The sequence below is a fragment of the Amblyraja radiata genome, chromosome 14 (genome assembly GCF_010909765.2).
Source record: "Amblyraja radiata isolate CabotCenter1 chromosome 14, sAmbRad1.1.pri, whole genome shotgun sequence".
NCBI classification, from domain to species: Eukaryota; Metazoa; Chordata; class Chondrichthyes; order Rajiformes; family Rajidae; genus Amblyraja; species Amblyraja radiata.
Genome location: NC_045969.1, coordinates 18479981 through 18498891, shown reverse-complemented (window position 1 = coordinate 18498891; position 18911 = coordinate 18479981). Strand labels below are relative to the sequence as shown.

At 41.8% G+C, this 18911-nt stretch overlaps 1 protein-coding gene across 1 annotated transcript in view; it reads left to right on the top strand.

The window, feature by feature from the left end:
* The window catches only part of impg2 (interphotoreceptor matrix proteoglycan 2), a 70612-nt gene that overhangs the window by 30836 nt on the left and 20865 nt on the right, over window positions 1–18911 (top strand). Inside the window, exons 10-16 of the mRNA XM_033033500.1 lie at window positions 1005–1084; window positions 1358–1456; window positions 2947–3203; window positions 3316–3375; window positions 5535–7429; window positions 8699–8918; window positions 14480–14690. Of these exons, the coding sequence (XP_032889391.1) occupies window positions 1005–1084; window positions 1358–1456; window positions 2947–3203; window positions 3316–3375; window positions 5535–7429; window positions 8699–8918; window positions 14480–14690 (2822 nt within the window). The remainder of the gene's footprint in view (window positions 1–1004; window positions 1085–1357; window positions 1457–2946; window positions 3204–3315; window positions 3376–5534; window positions 7430–8698; window positions 8919–14479; window positions 14691–18911) is intronic.

Sequence of the window (18911 nt, the reverse complement as noted above, 5' to 3'; positions counted from 1 at the left end):
CAGGAGTAAGCCATTCAGTCCTTTGAGCCAGTACCACCATTCAATATGATCATGGCTGATCATCCAAAATCAGTACCCCATTCCTGCTTTCTCCCCTTATCCCTTCATTCCGTTAGCCCGAAGAGCTATATCTAACTCTCACTTGAATATATCCAGTGAATTGGCCTTCACTGCCTTCTGTGGTCGAGAATTCCACAGATTCACAACTCTCTGGGTGAAAAAGTTTTTCCTCATCTCAGTCCTAAATGGCCTACCCCTTATTCTTAAAATGTGACCCCTGGTTCTGGACTCCCCCAACTTCGGGAACATTTTTTCTGCATTTAGCCTGTCCAATCCCTTAAGAATTGTATATGTTTCTATAAGATCTCCTCTCATCCTTCTAAATTCCAATGAATATAAGCCCAGTCGATCCATTCTTTCATCGTATGTCTGTCTCGCCATCCGGTGAATTGGTGAACCTACGCTGCACTCCCTCAATAGCAAGAATGTCCTTCTTCAAATTAAAGACCAAAACTGCACACATTTGTCTAAAGATCCCACCTTTGATAATGCAGCGCCAGCACCGGATTATTAATCGAGATGTTCAGATTGGAACATGGGCCTACAATTGAAAACCAAAATATTGTTTATGCTGGAATTCAGAAATAAAAAGATGTAGCCCTAAAAATAAACATCAAGTCGAGCAATGTCCATGGTCAAGAGAAGCTTAGTCAATATTTCATCTGACGATAGGCAGATCCCCTAAAGCATTGATTCTGTATTTTACTCAACACTAGTGCCCAACCAGCTGAGAATTTCCAGTGTTTTCTGTTTCTGTTTGAGTGAAGCTGCAGTTGTGGGTGAAATACTACCAATGGAGCCTTATTCATAGTAATTTATCACTGATTAGGCCCATTGGGCAGTCTCATCTGTAACACTGTTTCAAATTAATTCCTGTTTCTATATTCCAAATGGTTCTTTTCAAAATCTAAAGCTTTCATTGTACATATTTTTTTAAATTTCAGATGGAAAATATCTTTGGAAAATTCCCAGGATATCAAACAATTAATATCTTGGAGTTCAGGTTTGGGAACAATTGTAAAACGTAAAGTACTATGCATTGGGTATCGTTTAATGTATAGCTTATAAATTTGAAGAGTGATCCTGACATGAAGTGGGTGTTTACTTGGTGTTTTTTGTGACTTATATAGCCAAGCAACTAAATGTATTATACCATAACATAGAGTATTTCATAGTCTCATTACAAGCTATTTTATTGTTTAATTTTTATATAAGCTTATCTGCTAAATGTATTAAGTAATTTTCTTATCCCACCTGCACTTAATAAAAATAATTTTTCAACTTTAAAAATAATCAGGGTAAATTATTACAATTTTAATATTTTACATTTCAATACTTTGAAATCTAATATTAATGTTTTTAATTTCTATTTTAGGAAAAGCCAGAATCCAGACAGGTAAAATAATCTAAAATATCGCCGTAAATATATATACACACATTATCCATTGCAAATCTTGGAGTAAGTTCAGTTAATAGATTTATGCACTTTTTAAATGATTATCTTCTGTGTTTATAAAGCAGTTGTCCATATATTATATCCTCATGAAAGTTCTCCAACTGAAATGTGCCTGTTGGGTATCTGAATGCTGGGATTTGCTGTCTAATATACTTGACTTTGTTGTGTTTAAGGCAAAAGCCAGATCAAGGCATGCTCTATCATCTAACCAAATTTTTGGCCGAGAATTCTTTCCAATAGAAAGATTTTAAAGTGTAGTATTACTTTGCAAAAAGATAACAAAAGTTGGATCCCCTCAAAGATTCAAAAGAGCAATTTTCAGACAGCTTTTGAAATAAAAGGATAGATTGTTTGGAGAAATCTTGTCAAATCGGATAAGCATCTGGAAATTAGTTAGATCTGTTATTTTTTAACCTAATTACAAATCTTCATTTTTTTGCAACTGAATCAATGAGACATTGCAATTCAATCAACCGTTTCTTTTAGCTTAGAGTTGAGTGAAGAATGGTTTTCTTCACGGCTGCAATGTGAATGGTCTATTGTGTCCACAGGGTAGTTGCATTATTTATGCCCATATCTTGTCTCCACCCCACTCTGTAAAACTGCTAAATATAACGTGTAGGAAGGAACTGCAGATGTGACTCTGTCCAGGGACCCTGACAGTCCTTTCAGGTGAAGCAGAGGCCACTTGCACCCCATCCAATCTCATCTACTTTATCCCCTGTTCTAGGTGTGGAATCCTATATATCTGCGAGACCAAATGCAGACTGTGTGAGCGTTTTGCTGAACACCTTCGCCCAGTGCGCCTTGGCCTACGTGATATCCCAGTTGCCAAACACTTTAACTCCGCTTTCTATCCTGAGCCTCCTCCATTGTCAGAGTGAGGCCAAATGTAAATTGGCAGAACAGCTCCTCATATTTTGCTTGGGCCTCTTAGCCCACAGCCAACAATGGATCATTGTGGGCTCCACCTTTCCTTGATCATCGTTACTTTATGCATATCTTTCATTAATTTGTTCTATATCTCTCTATATCGGCGTCTATATATCTCGTTTCCCTTTCACCTGACTATCAGTCTGACGAATGGTCTCGACCTGAAACGTCACCTATTCCTTTTCTTTAGAGATGCTGCCTGACACGCTGAGTTACTGTGTTGACCCGAAATAATGTGTTGACTTGAATGTCAGCAAACTGAAAATCATGTTAATCTCAGATCACCGACTGTCAAATTCCCCAACTATGTAAATTAGCAATTTCCAAATTACGTTCTAAAGCTCACAAACTCTATTTACATGCTCTGAGCTCATTGGTAATATCTTCTCTATGTAAATAGAAATTGTTTGCGCCCACCATATCCTGATTATTAATCCATATTTGCAGTAATTTTGTGCTCCGTTAATCTCTATTTATTTTTATTTCATCCTGAGTAGTAGTAGTAATGTGACAGTTCACTGCACTGTTACATTCGATGTGAACACTGGCGTTATACCAAATGAAACACTTCAATTCATCAACCTAAACTCCGAAAACATGGAAGATGACCTTCCCCTGGAAACTGAAAATCAACCTACAGCTGCGTACACAATTACTGACTTTAGGAATTACATAGTTGAGGCCTTGCATAAGGAAAATCTAATCGGAAATGGATCGCCAACTTTTAATCCAGAGACCCTTCATTTTATTAATGGTAAAAGCTGTTACTTATGATCATTATACTTGGAATTGGAAAATATGCTGATGCTCAAATTCTGCAGAAACAAAATTTCAAACCTTGTTCCATTGGATTTTTTCCTTTACAGAGCATTCAATGAATGAAGCATTAAACAGCATTAAAATTGAACTGGAAGATCAGACAATAGGTATTTACATTTTAGTGTCTTTGTGTGCTTTCTCTCTAGCCAAGCAACCACCTAGATGTACTGGGGAACATAGAAAGCTCTACGCTGTTGCTGGGCCAGTTTGTGTTTAACCAGGTTAAGTTCATTGTCATGTACACAAGTACAGTGAGGTACAGGTACAATGAAAATCTTGCTTGCAGCAGCATTACATGCACATAGACATAGACAAACACACAAAAACATGCATAAATTATACATTAATTACACACAAAATTCTGCAAGACAATAATTAGAACGAAAACTCTGCAAAAATCAATACATTGGTGCAAAGCACAATTTAAAAAAAAAACAAGCCCATGTTATTGCAAGAGTGAACCATAGTATTCTCTGGTCGAAATAGGATTAGGGTTGTGCAGGAAAACCCATGTGATCAGAAGGGACAGCGTTCAAATTCTCCATTGGCAGCACCCATAGTCAAGATCGAACTTGGGTCCCTGGCGCTGTGATGTAGCAATTCTACCGCTGCTTTACTCATGACATTGGGCACCCGTCTGTATGTAGTTTGCACGTACTCCCTCTGACCATATGGGTTTTCCATGCGTGCTCCAGTTTCCTCCCAAATCCCAAAGATGTGTGGGGGGAGGGTTAATTGCCCACTGTAAATTACTCCTCATGCATTTAGTGATGGGAGATGGACACACAGTACTGGAGTAACTCAGCAGGTCAGGCAGCACCTCTGGAGAAAAAGGACGGGTGATGTTTCGTGTCCGAACCCTCCTTCGGAGAATCTAAGGTGAATTGGTGGGAATGTGGGGAGAATGAAATGGAATTGATGAAGAATTGGTATAAGTAGGTAGATGATGATTGACCAGTATTCAACAGGTCCATGGGCCTGTTTCCATGCTAGATGACTATAGACTCAGTGGTGAGTGCAAGAATTGTCACCCAACCTCCAGCATGTTGTATACTTTGGCACGGCTGTGTGCTGATATGGGCCTTGCAGCCAGCTGTACGTCTGTATGGAGCCAGTGGCTGGCTGTAAGCATGATCCGACCCATGAAGTATTCCTGACAACGACCAGGGCAGAATGGATGGAACTCTGAAAACCCTCTCTGCTAATCTGTTGTGGTGCCCCATGCTGACAATAACACTAGGTAATGTTGCATGGTAACTTGCATTTCTGCCAGAATACCCCCTCAGGGATCACGTGAATGAAATTGTCATATGTTGTTGTTGGCGGCTGTGAGTACAAAACTTTGGAAACTCTATCTACATAAAATATAGATTTTACACATTTGTGTGATAACATTTTCTTAGTGCATTAACATATGACATATATGTTTTTAAGATCTATTGTTTGAGAAAGTTAAGTGAACAATATCTAACATTAGCATTACCTTGCTAGGACATACCTTTAGAAAGGATACAAGGAGGAATTTCTTTAGTCAGAGGGTGGTGAATCTGTGGAATTCATGGCTGTGGAGGCCAAGTCATTGGGTATTTTTTGAAGCGGATATTGACAGGTTTTTGATTAGTAGGGATGTCAAAGGTTATGGGGAAAAGGCAGGAGAATGGGGTTGAGGAAGAAAGATAGATCAGCCATGATTGAATGGCGGAGTAGACTATGGGCCGAATGGCCTATTTCTGTTCCTATGACTAATTAATTTATCAACTTTACTGTTTGGTTTAAATCCCATGAAATCTAACCTTTCCCATCAAATCAAGCAGTTTGCCCAACTTCATTCAACCTTGATACGCACAGCTGTGATATTCATGCCAATTTTCATTCACCGTCAAAACTCACAGAGGATTAAAGACAGCATGGCCAAGCTGTTTGAGCAAGGGTATGTAGACCCAGGGATCACAATCTCAACATAAGGCTCAGCCTTTCAGGTTAGGGATGAAAATAAATTTCCCAGTGGCACATTCCACTTGTGAGTTTCCCCAATAAAGTGCCTCATCCAGTATCTGACAATTGTTTCTCTCATCAATTTAAACAATTCTTCCAACGTATTAAGCACCCATGTTATTTTTGTGGGATCAGCAGATTTAAGACAAAGCTGCCAGCTGCAAGATCACTTATGGTCCACAGCCTATCACTGAAGTGTAGAATAGTATGGTGTATCAGAACTAACCTAACTACATTCTTAAATCCTGTGAATTTATGCTTTTGGCTATAGAACTTTCAAACAAAGAGGATGAAGACGGACAATACCTGGAGAGTAATGAAGCATCAGGACAATTCCATTCAACGATTATTGATCTGCCGTCTGTCCAAACAATCGAGGAAAGATGGCGGAACGCAGAAGCCTCCCCTGTCACTTTAACTTCTTTGGAGCCGCAAAGTATATCTGAGGAGACAATGCCACTGCCAAGCAGCAGAGAGTTCCCAGTATTCGCACCATCTGGAACAGATGTGACCACAACAATTAATGTTGGTGAAAAAACTGAAGAGACTTCCGATCCCCTCACATCACAGATCCTTGTATCTGACGGTATAATAAAGCAGCCCATTTTTGACAAAGGTACCATTTTTTACTCCGAATCTGGTTCTGGGATTGAAGAAGAATATTTGTGGTCCTGGTCTACGATAGCTTCTCAAACAGTTTCTTCCAACAAGCCACAAAGTGGGACACAGGATAGCACTTCTAATCAGTCGAGAGGTGTGAAGATTCAGGATGATTTGTCTATGGATTATGATGCAAATCAATCCGACGTTAATATCAAGGGATTGATTACTAATCCAACTGCAGTAGGCATGGCCACAATCATCTCAAATGAAGCAGATGCACTTTGGTCAACTGAAGCAGCTTCAGGTTTTGGTGCTGGAATCATATCTCATGTTGCAGAGGCAATAACTAAAGAAGCCCCAGTTGAATGGATGCCAGAAAATGTACTAGAATTAACAATGCAAACATCTGAAGCAGCTGAAAATGACTTGGTTGCAGTGTTGCCAGTCACTGAATTATCTACAAAAGGTCAAGCTATAACAGAAACCTTTGTCGTGCAACCGTCTGGAGCACAGACATCTGCCAAAGGAAACCAAGCCACTGATTCATTCATCTTGGAACAGTTTGCCGCAGGATCTTATGCCAAAGGGCACATGTTAACTGAGTTGGCCACCATACAGCAAGAAATATTGGCATCAGCCGCCACAGGGCACACAATGATAAACTCTTTGCCTGCGGAAGATGAGGCAGCAGAGACAACCACCACAGGCCCCATTAAGCAATTCCTTACAACAGTTTCCAACCTGGAGCAACTGACCACTGAGCAGTTATCCACTAGCAGTGGTCTCTCTGCATCACCATGGGCGCCCACGGAACTGGGCATTGATTCCTCCTCCATGGCTCAATCAATACTGGATTCTTCAAATATGATCCAGAAACACACAGAATTACCAAATGACGTGCAACTTTTTAGCAAAATACCTGCTGCAGTAGACACTGTGTTATCCAACATTAATGATACTGGATTGAACAATCCTGTCTTTCAGAACACAGATAGTTCTACAGTCGTTGAACGTGGTACTCGATCAACTACAGGAGTGCCCTATTCTGAGTACATTGCCAACACGTCTCTTGCATACAGCGGACCTGATAATGGTGCTAATTCTGCTAATGAAACCATTTGGGTTTTAAACCCCAGGGCAACATCTGCAGCGGTGCAACCCACTGCCATACCGTCTGTCACATGGGATGTGGTGGGAGGGTATGTTACTTTGGAGCCCCGTGACGCTACTGTTATAGAGCACAATGAGGTCAAATCATCTCAAAGTGCATCGCAGGATAATGAAGAGTGGTCTGAGGTTCAAGATATCTCAGTTGAACTGGATCATTCAGACATAATCTATCCTCACGAAGAATCTAACAATGATGAAGAAATGGCAACTGGCTACAGAGAATATGGTGCTACCGCACCAACAGATCAACCTGGATCAAGTGATAGTCATACATCTTCGCAGGCACTGATAGTCTTCTTCAGCCTGCGTGTTACAAATATGATTTTTTCAGATGACCTGTTCAACAAAAGTTCACATGAGTACATAACTTTAGAGCAGCGATTCCTGGAACTTGTAAGTTTACCATTTCAAATCTGCAAATTATGGTCCAGAATTTGTAGTCAGTGCTAAGATTACTGCTTTTCAGGGACCCTAAAATGCTTGTCACAAAGTTCTAGCAATCTCTGTGGCAAGAGCTAACATGTTTCTGATGTACAGTGTAATAAGGCTTTAGGAAAACCAGTAATGTCTGTAATGTCACCAAGCTGGCTGAGGATTAATACTTAGAGTAGATCACGGTGATGCAGAGCTAGAATAGCTACCTTACAGCGCCAGAGACCTGGGTTTGATCCTGACCAGTCATGGCCACCCTGCTATAGAAAAGGCCATTAAACTGGAAAGAGTGCAGAGAAAATCTACCAGGATGTTGCCAGGATCCAAGGCCCTGAGTCACAGCGAGAAGTTGAGCACATGTGGATTTTATTCCTTGGAATTCAGGAGGCTGAGAGATGATCTTTAGAGGTGCACATAATCATGAGGGGAATAGATAGGGTCTTTTTTCCCCGTGATTGGGGAATCAAGAATGAGGGGGGGGGGGATAGGTTTAAGGTGAGGGGGTAAATGCTTAATACAAATATTTGGGGCAGCTTTCGAGGAAGTAGTTGAGGTAGGTTTTAATAACAACATTTAAAAGATTTTGGAAAGGTATACGGTTCGGAAAGGTTTAGAAGGATATGGGCCAAATGTGGGCAAATGGGACTAGCTTATATGGGACAACTTGGTCAGGATGGATGGGTTGAGCCGAAGGACCTGTTTCCCTGCTGCTTGATTGTATGAGTCTACATCTAGCAATAATTGTCCAATCCCTAATTGATCCATATTACTTTGCAGTTATTTTGGTCTTTGAAATAATAAAATATATTGCTGATTTAGGTATAATTCAAAAAGGCTGATTGCAACCAAATTAAAACTTTATTTGGGCTATATCATCTGGGCTTCTACTTCCTTTCTCCATTCATTCTAAAATTCTACCCCTAATTTTTAATTTCATCTCCCTTTCTTCCAACCAATTATTAATCCAATGGCTTCCCTGCCCTATACTATTTATAATATTACCCTAATTTAGTACTCTACTGAAGGCTTTCCTGAATTCCACATACACTGCATCTAATATATTTCACTCTGCTACCACATTCATTTTCATCACAAGGAATTTGATGGTTTGTCGAGTTTAATAATCTCTTTAGGAATAACGTTGGAATTTGGGGAAAAGTGGCAATAGAAAGCATAAAATGTGGAGATTAATATAGCTTTACATCTGAATTTTGGTGTGCTTCTTTCCAGCTTGTTCCTTATTTGCAGTCCAATCTATCTGATTTTAAGCACCTTGAAATCCTGAACTTCAGAAATGGAAGCATCATTGTGAACAGCCGTATGAAGTTTGCAAAGCCTGTACCACAAGATGTCACCAATGCTGTTTATCTAATCTTAGATGACTTTTGCAACACAGCATACCAAAGAATGAACCTTGCCATTGATAGATTTTCTCTGGATGTTGAATCAGGTAGGCCATTCCTACTGTACTATGTTTGTTCATTCAATGTATATTTTTGAGAGTCCATTTGTCTACTTAAAACATGGATGAGCTATGATAGGCCCTGATAATGATCTCAGAATCCTGGAGCAACAAGCATTCTGCTGGAGGAACTCAGTGGTTCAGGCAGCATATATGAAGGGAAATTGACAGTCAACATTAAAGGTCAGGGCCCTTCATCTGGACTGAATCTTGATCTAAAACGTTGACTGCCCCATTTTCTTCCTCGATGTTGCCTGACGTGCTCAGTTCTTCCAGCTGATTGTTGCTCCAAATTTCAGCATCTGCAATCTCTTGCATCCATTAGATTCCTAGAGATTATTCTAAACTCATGATCACCAAGGCATTTCCAAAATGTACTTGCCTAACCGAGCCAGCATTGTATCAACTTATGCACAACCATCTTCACATTCAGCATTAAGATAATAAAGAATGGTTTCAGATTAGGTTCCAAACACACTTAAAGTTGATGATGTCTGCTCGATACATGCTCAATGTAGCTGCTGGGAGTTGGGCCGGATAATAATATTTACATTGTATGCAAGAGTCCAAATAGCATTCATCAACATTTGTTTGTGTGGTCCCCCCATAAAACGCTGGAGTAACTCATCAACTCATCGGGACAGGCAGCATCTCTGGAGAGAAGGAATGGGTGACGTTTCGGGTCGAGACCCTTCTTCCGATTGGGAATGGGGGATTGTTTGTGGAATCACCAACTTCTCCTCTCCAAGGAGTTAAACCTGCCATTTTATCTCTTTGCCAACTCCTTGCCTGAAAGTAATTCAGGTAGACAAATGTATGTCCAAAACCCATGCCTTATTTCAATGCCTCTTTTCCAAATAGCGCTCATATAGAATAGAATAGAATAGAATAGTTTCTTTATTGTCATTGTAACATGAACCATGTACAACAAAATTGTAAAATGTCAGCCAGTCAGTGCACCATTCAAACATTTCTAAAAGCTAACGATACATACAAGGTAAAATATTTAAAAAAGATAAACAACTAAAATAAATATCATAAAAATAGCACGCATAAACACCCAGCCCTACATCCTTCTGTCGATTTCACAGTCTCTTAGTATGTATCGCCCCTGCGTTCCTTGGCGGCTACATTTAGTGCCTTTATAGCAGTGGGGTAAAAACTGTTTTTTAGTCTGTTTGTCCTTGTCCTTGTAGATCTGTACCGTCTGCCTGACGGTAACAGTTCAAACAGGGAGTGTCCGGGGTGGGAAATGTCCTTTATAATACTCTGGGATTTTTTGATGCAGCGGAAACTGTGTAAGTCCTCCAAGGTAAGGAGAGGGCAGCCGACAATCCTCTGGGCGTTGTCAATGGCCCTCTGGAGTGCTTTCCTCTGAGCCGCTGTGCAGCTGGTGTACCATACGCATACACAGTATATTAGGATGCTCTCAATGGAGCACCGATAAAAGGACAGCAGCAGTCTCTGAGTGATGTTATTCTTCCTGAGCACCCTCAGGAAGTGCAGTCTCTGCTGGACCTTTTTCAGCAGCGCAGAGGTGTTCACGCTCCACGTCAGGTCCTCCTCAATATGGATTCCCAGGAAGCGGAAATCCGCCACCCTCTCCACACAGTCCCCTCTGATAATTAATGGTACCATGTCCGTTTTATTCTTTCTGAAGTCTATTATTATTTCCTTTGTCTTTAAGGTGTTGAGGAGCAGGTTATTTTCTCCACACCACACTGTCAGCTGCTCCACCTCATCCCGGTAGGCGTACTCGTCCCCCCCGGAGATGAGTCCCACCACCGTAGTGTCATCCGCAAATTTGACAATGGTGTTGCTGTGGTGGGCGGGGGTGCAGTCATGTGTGTAGATGGTGTAGATCATAATGCTCTAAAAGCTTTATCATGATATCAGAAATCAGTTTTATCGTCTTCTGATAAAGTTTAATTGGTGCCAGCTCAAAACTCTGGTGTAAGCAGAATGTACACCACAAAACAGCTGGAAATTGTGTTTATTCACAATCAAAATCACAATAATACTTTATTAGCCAAGTATGTTTTGCAACATATGAGGAATTTCATATGAAAGTCAGTCATAATAATAAAAAGAAACAGAACACACAAAACACATTTTAACATAAACATCCACCACAGTGACCCTCCACATTCCTCATTGTGATGGAAGGCGAAAAAAAGTTTAATCTCTTATAACCATATAACCATATAACAATTACAGCACGGAAACAGGCCATCTCGACCCTTCTAGTCCGTGCCGAACACATAATCTCCCCTAGTCCCATATACCTGCGCTCAGACCATAACCCTCCATTCCTTTCCCATCCATATAACTATCCAATTTATTTTTAAATGATAAAAACGAACCTGCCTCCACCACCTTCACTGGAAGCTCATTCCACACAGCTACCACTCTCTGAGTAAAGAAGTTCCCCCTCATGTTACCCCTAAACTTCAGTCCCTTAATTCTCAAGTCATGTCCCCTTGTTTGAATCTTCCCTACTCTCAGTGGGAAAAGCTTTTCCACGTCAACTCTGTCTATCCCGCTCATCATTTTAAAAACCTCTATCAAGTCCCCCCTTAACCTTCTGCGCTCCAAAGAATAAAGCCCTAACTTGTTCAACCTTTCTCTGTAACTTAGTTGCTGAAACCCAGGCAACATTCTAGTAAATCTCCTCTGTACTCTCTCTATTTTGTTGACATCCTTCCTATAATTAGGCGACCAAAATTGTACACCATACTCCAGAATTGGCCTCACCAATGCCTTGTACAATTTTAACATTATATCCCAACTTCTATACTCAATGCTCTGATTTATAAAGGCCAGCACACCAAAAACTTTCTTTACCACCCTATCTACATGAGATTCCACTTTCATGGAACTGTGCACAGTTATTCCCAGATCCCTCTGTTCACCTACATTCTTCAATTCCCTACCATTTACCATGTACGTCCTATTTTGATTTGTCCTGCCAAGATGTAGCACCTCACACTTATCAGCATTAAACTCCATCTGCCATCTTTCAGCCCACACTTCCAACTGGCATAAATCTCTCTGTAGACTTTGAAACTCTACTTCATTACCCGCAACCCCACCTATCTTAGTATCATCTGCATACTTACTAATCCAATTTACCACACCATCGTCCAGATCATTGATGTACATGACAAACAACAGTGGACCCAACACAGATCCCTGTGGCACCCCACTCGTCACTGGCCTCCAACCTGACAAACAACCATCCACCATTACTCTCTGGCATCTCCCATTCAGCCACTGTTGAATCCATCTTGCTACTCCACCATTAATACCCAACCATTGAACCTTCTTAACCAACCTTCCATGAGGAACCTTGTCAAAGGCCTTACTGAAGTCCATATACACAACATCCACTGCTTTACCCTCATCAATTTCCCGAGTAACATCTTCAAAAAATTCAAGAAGATTAGTTAAACATGACCTTCCAGGCACAAATCCATGTTGACTGTTCCTAATCAGACCCTGTTTATCCAGATGCTTATATATATTATCTCTAAGTATTCTTTCCATTAATTTGCCCACCACTGACGTCAAACTAACAGGTCTATAATTGCTAGGTTTACTCTTAGACCCCTTTTTAAACAATGGAACAACATGCGCAGTACGCCAATCCTCCGGCACTATTCCCGTTTCTAATGACATTTGAAATATTTCTGCCATAGCCCCTGCTATTTCTACACTAACTTCCCTCAATGTCCTAGGGAATATCCTGTCCGGACCTGGAGACTTATCCACTTTTATATTTCTCAAAAGTGTCAGTACTTCCTCTTCTTTGATCCTCATAGTTTCCATAGCTACTCTACTTGTTTCCCTTACCTCACATAATTCAATATCCTTCTCCTTGGTGAATACCGAAGAAAAGAAACTGTTCAATATCTCCCCCATCTCTTTTGGCTCTGCAGATAGTTGGCCACTCTGACTCTCTAATGGACCAATTTTATCCCTCGTTATCCTTTTGCTATTAATATAGCGGTAGAAACCCTTCGGATTTACTTTTACCTTACTTGCCAAAGCAACCTCATATCTTCTTTTAGCTTTTCTAATTTCTTTCCTAAGATTCTTTTTACATTCTTTATACTCCTCAAGCACCTCATTTACTCCATGCTGCCTATAACTATTGTAGATATCCCTCTTTTTCCGAACCAAGTGTCCAATTTTCCTTGAAAACCATGGCTCTTTACAATTTTTACGATTTCCTTTCAACCGAACAGGGACATAAAGATTCTGTACTCTTAAAATGTCACCTTTAAATGTACTCCATTTCTCTTCCACATCTTTCCCATAAAACAAACTGTCCCAATTTACTCCTTTTAAATCCTTTCACATCTCCTCAAAGTTAGCCTTTCTCCAATCAAAAATCTCAACCCTAGGTCCAGTTTTGTCCCTCTCCATAATTATATTGAAACTAATGGTATTGTGATCACTGGACCCGAACTGTTCCCCAACGCATACCTCTGCCACCTGACCCATCTCATTTCCTAACAGGAGGTCCAGTACCGCCCCTTCTCTAGTAGGTACTTCTATGTATTGTTGCAAAAAACTATCCTGCACACATTTTACAAACTCCAACCCATCCAGCCCATTTACAGAATGTGTTTCCCAGTCTATGTGTGGAAAATTGAAATCTCCCACAATCACTACCTTGTGCTTACTACTAATATCTGCAATCTCCTTACATATTTGCTCTTCCAATTCTCGCTCCCCATTTGGCGGTCTATAATACACCCCTATAAGTGTTGCTACCCCTTTCCCATTTCTCAGTTCCACCCAAATAGCCTCCCTAGACGAGCCCTCTAATCTATCCTGCCAAAGCACTGCTGTAATATCTTCCCTTTGCTCTCCCGCGATCGGGGGCCTCGAGCCCTCTGTTGACGGGACGATCTTGACTCCCGCAACCGGAGGCGTTTTGGGCCCTCCTCGTCGGGCCGATCCAGCTCCTGCATCGGGGGGATGTCAGCTCCCTGCACCGGGCGATCGATCATTAGCCTCTCCCGACTGGGTGCTCTTGATGGTACGTCCGCAGGCTGCGGTTGGAGCGATCCCAGGCAAGGGATCGGCTCCGATATTAAGTCCACGCCCCGCGGTGGGGCCCAAACTCAGTCCGAGGAGGCCTCAAGCTCCATCGACGATAGGCCGCAGAGCGATTGGAGACGCGACCCGGAAACATCGCGTCTCCGGCATGGTGCGAAACTGAAAAAAAAGTTTCCCCCGACCCATTCCCCCCACATAAAACAAACCGGAGAACATTTGCACAAACTTATAGAATGCACCAAAATAAAAAAAAGACGAAAAAACAAACAGACTGCTGGCAGGGCTGCAAATCGTTCTGCGCCCCTGGTGCATGTCTTTCATGCACCTTTTTCCAATTAGTTCCTTGCAGAATGATTATGTATCCCACTGTTATCCATTGTGTCTGCTGCATATTGAGTTGATCCCATGTGTATGTTCAAATGGTTCCATTGTTCACTATGAACAAATTGTGGCTAATGCAATCCTATGCCATGTAATTTCAGGTAATGGTGCAGACCCGTGCAAGTTTCAAGCCTGTAATGAATATTCTGAATGCCTGGTAAACCACCAATCAGGCGAGGCTGAATGTGTCTGCGATACTGGGTATTTGAGTGTGGATGGCCTGCCCTGTCAAAGTATTTGTGATATAGACACAGACTTCTGTCTCAATGATGGCAAATGTGATACAATTCCAGGCCAAGGAGCAATCTGCAGGTAAGTTGTGGTTGACTTTCTTCAGACACTAAATTGCCATTTCTTATCTTATTTATAGTGGCTGATGTAGTTATTTACAATTTCCCTATCTCTTACTTATTTCCCGTCCCACTTTTCCGAGTTACTCACGAACTCTCCCGAGTTTTCCCCTTGATTTGAGCTTGGAGAATTACGGTAATAGCCAGTCGTAGGTACTCGGGGCTATTTTTTTTACTCGTGGACATTTTTCAACATGTTGAAAAAATGTCCCGACTTACCTGATGCCCCGAGTTCCTACGGCTGGCATTACAAGCCGCTACGAAACATCTACGGACTCCTACGGCCTCCTACGAGCTCGCTACCGACATTCTCCGACATTCCCCGAGGTAGAATCAAGGGGAAAACTCGGGAGAGTTCATGAGTAACTCGGGAAAGTGGGGCAGGTGCTTTACCTGAGATCATTAGCAGTTTTCAGCAGATCAAATCTTCTATTGTTGTTATTCTGTTAGTAACATCAAAAAAATGAATTGTTTCCCCATTAAATTTGAGACAATCAAAATGATAATAAGTTTATCTATCCTTTTATTTTCTCATTTTGATTTGAGATAAGGTGAACTCTGGAAAATAATGACAGAAAGATACAAAATGCTCTAATGACTCAGTGGGTCAGGCAGCATCTCTGGAGAACATGGATAGGTGACATTTCGGGATGGCACCCATTTGATGCAACCTGACCCACTGAGTTACTCCAGGATTTTGTGTCTATCTTTGGTAAACCAACATCTGTAGTTCCTTGTTATTACATCTGGAAAGTAACCATTATTCTGCCAAACTGGAGTGAAGCTAGTGTTTATATCTAAACTTAGCAAACTGCTACTGAAACTGTACTTCAATATGCAATTTACAAGAATTTATCTTGTTGCCGGCAGTGTGAAAGTGATAAAAAGTAATGATACGCTGCTATTAACGAGGACAGTTTCAAATGTTATAAGTAGTTAACACGACGTTTAAACAGTGTGAGTATTTGAAATGTTAATAATCGTGCTGGGGACAGTGCGGTGCTTCAAATGAATGTCTAACCACAGTTTAAGAATAAGAAGTAGGCCAGTTAGAACGGAGATGAGGAAAAACTTTTTCACCCAGAGAGTTTGGAATCTGTGGAATTCTCTGCCTCAGAAGGCAGTGGAGGCCAATTCTCTGGATGATTTCAAGAGAGAGTTAGATAGAACTCTTAAAGATAGCGGAGTCGGGGAATATGGCGAGAAGCAGGAATAGGGGTACTGATTGTGGATGATCAGCCATGATCTTATTGAATGGCGGTGCTGGCTCGAAGGGCTGGTCCTGCACCTATTGTCTATTGCCTATTGTCTAAACGTCAATAGCGGAAGAATGATAGATTAACAAGATCTGCGATTACTAATAAGCTCAAAAATGTTTTCAACCTGGAAAGATTTGCAATTATCTTGCTGGTACTAGATGGTTTGATTTATAAGGAGAGTTTGCAAAGGCTGGGTGTGTTTTCCCTGGAGGGTGGTTGGCTGAGGTGTGGCCCTGTAGATATTTATAAAATCACGAGGGGCATTAATAAGCTGAATGGTCACAGCCTTTTCCCAGGGTACGTTTCCTAAGACCACAAAGTGTGGTGGATATATGGAATGAGTTGGCCGAGGCAGTACTAGAGATGGGTACATATACAACATTTAAAAGTCATCATTTAGACAGGTACGTGGCTAGGAAAGGTTTAAAAGGATGTAAGCAAATGGGACCAGCTCAGCATCTTGGTCGGCATGGATTTGAGCCAGAGGGCCTGTCTCCTTGCTTTATGACTCCATGACTCTACACCAAAGAAACATATTTTCGATGAGGCTGGGTATCAAAAATCATGAAAGATACATTCATTCATAGATAGAAGCATTAGATTTGGTACTTCATACTGGTAAGGATAAAGTGGTTTTCATAGATTGTATGAGAATCCAGAGCTAAGTGGAGCAACATTATGCATTGCCTTGCCGCATGTGATACTGCGAGGTAGTTTAGGTAATGTGAAGTGAGTTTTAACAGCTGTATGCGCATCTGGTTTCCATATAAATTGTGTGTCACTGATTACCAAATGAGTCTGTACCGGTGGAGGCCCTAAGCATAATAGCAGAGTTTTGCCTGAATGCTTCCACTGTTACTTTAACTGGCTTCAAGGAATCATAATGGAGGGATTCTGACCTCCCATAGAAGCCCAGCACTGCATTCCAACAGATCAGTGGCTTCTGTCGCAGCTTTCAGCTGGCAATGTGCCACGGGGAAATGCTGCAAGTGAGAGAGGACACTGCATTTGAAAGTGAAAATAGCCAGCAATTATAGCTACAAATGCCCATCATGACTAGTTGCAGCCATCCACCAGGACTTCATTAATTTGGGAAGTTTTTGATCACACAGAACTTCCACCAAGAACATAAAAAGACCCATTGCACAAAAAGTGATAAGAATGTACCTTGATATGTATACAGACTGGCTGGCTGGTTGGCTCCATCCTGGAGGTGGAGTTGGATTCACTGGAGATGGTCTTGGAGGGGAGGATGCGCCTCAAACTGCGGAGTTTGACAATACAGCTCACCCCCTCCATGACACCCTAGTCAACCTGAGGAGCACCTTCAGCAACAGACTGGTTTCGACTAAGATGCAGCTTAGAACGCCACAGGAGATCCCTTTTCCCTGTGGCTATCAAACCGTACATCTAAGGTGGTCAAAAAGGCTTTTGGCACTTTGACCTTCAGAGCATTGAGTATAGAATTTGGGAGGTCATGATGCAGTTGTATAAGACGTTGGTGAGACCGCATTTAGAATATTGTGTTCAGTTCTGGCCACCATGTTATAGGAAAGATATTGTCAAGCTTGAAAGAGTTCAGAAAAGATTTACGGGGATGTTGCCAGGACTAGAGGGTGTGAGCTATAGGGAGAGGTTGAATTGGCTGGGTCTCTATTCCATGAAGCGCAGGAGGTTGAGGGGCAATCTTATAGATGTGTACAAAATCATGAAAGGAATAGATTGGGTAGATGCACAGAGTCTCTTGCCCAGAGTAGGGGAATCGAGGACCAGAGGACATAGGTTCAAGGTGAAGGGGAAAAAATGTAATAGGAATCCGAGGGGTAACTTTTTCACACAAAGGGTGGTGGGTGCATGGAACAAGCTGCCAGAGGAAGTAGTTGAGGCTGGGACGATCCCATCATTTAAGAAATGGTTAGACAGGTACATGGATAGGACAGGTTTGGAGGGATATGGATCAAGCACAGGCAAGTGGAGCTAGTGTAGCTGGGACATTGTTAGCCGGCGTGGGCAAGTTGGGTCGAAGGGCCTGTATCCGCACTGTATCACCATGACTCTGACTCCTCCCCCTTCTGTTGTGGGGTTTACTGGCTCCCATTCCCCCCCCCAGGGCAGGATAAAGCCTGGCAAGTGATAGGTGGCTACATTTGAGTGGGTTTTGATTGGTAGACGGGTGGAGTAAGTGACAATGCCTAGAGGTGAAAAGGAGATAAAAGGGTGTCCTATATGGTAAGGTGAGGAGCAGTGAAATGTAACTCCAGAGGGAGGAATGTGGGTGGAAGGGGACAGGCGAGAGGGGTACGAGGGGGGATAAAAGAGAAGTAGGGGACCTGGGGACGGGAGATGAGTGTATGAAGGAGGAGAAAGGAACAAAATGACTTGTGGGTGGAAGATGGTGGGAGAAATGGATGCACATCAGTGGGGGTTACTGGAAAGATAGAGTAGGGCAGTTATTATTTGAAGCTGGAGAATTCATTGTTCATAATGCTGGGTTGTAATCTACCCAGGCAGATTATAAGGTGCTATTTCTCCAGTGTGCATGCACAACAGTGTCATTCCGACAATGGAGGAGGCCATGGACAGAAAGGTTGGTATGGGAATTTAAATGGTAAGCAATTGGTAGATCCAGTAGGCCTTGGCTCTATGGAAAGGTGGAGACGGGAAGATGTAACTGGTGGTGGTATCACCTTGAAGGTGGCGGAAATGTCGGTAGATGATGTGTTGGATGAGGCGACTGTTGGGGTGAAAGGTGAGGACCAAGTGAACTCTACCATTGTTCCGCCTGGGGAAGGCAGAACAAGCAGAACTACAGGATACAGGGGAGAGACAGGGATGAAGACTCCATCCACAAAAACAAGGGGCAAACCATGTTTAATAAGGAAAGAACTGAAGAAACAAGTTGATGTTGTTTTATTTCTACCGTA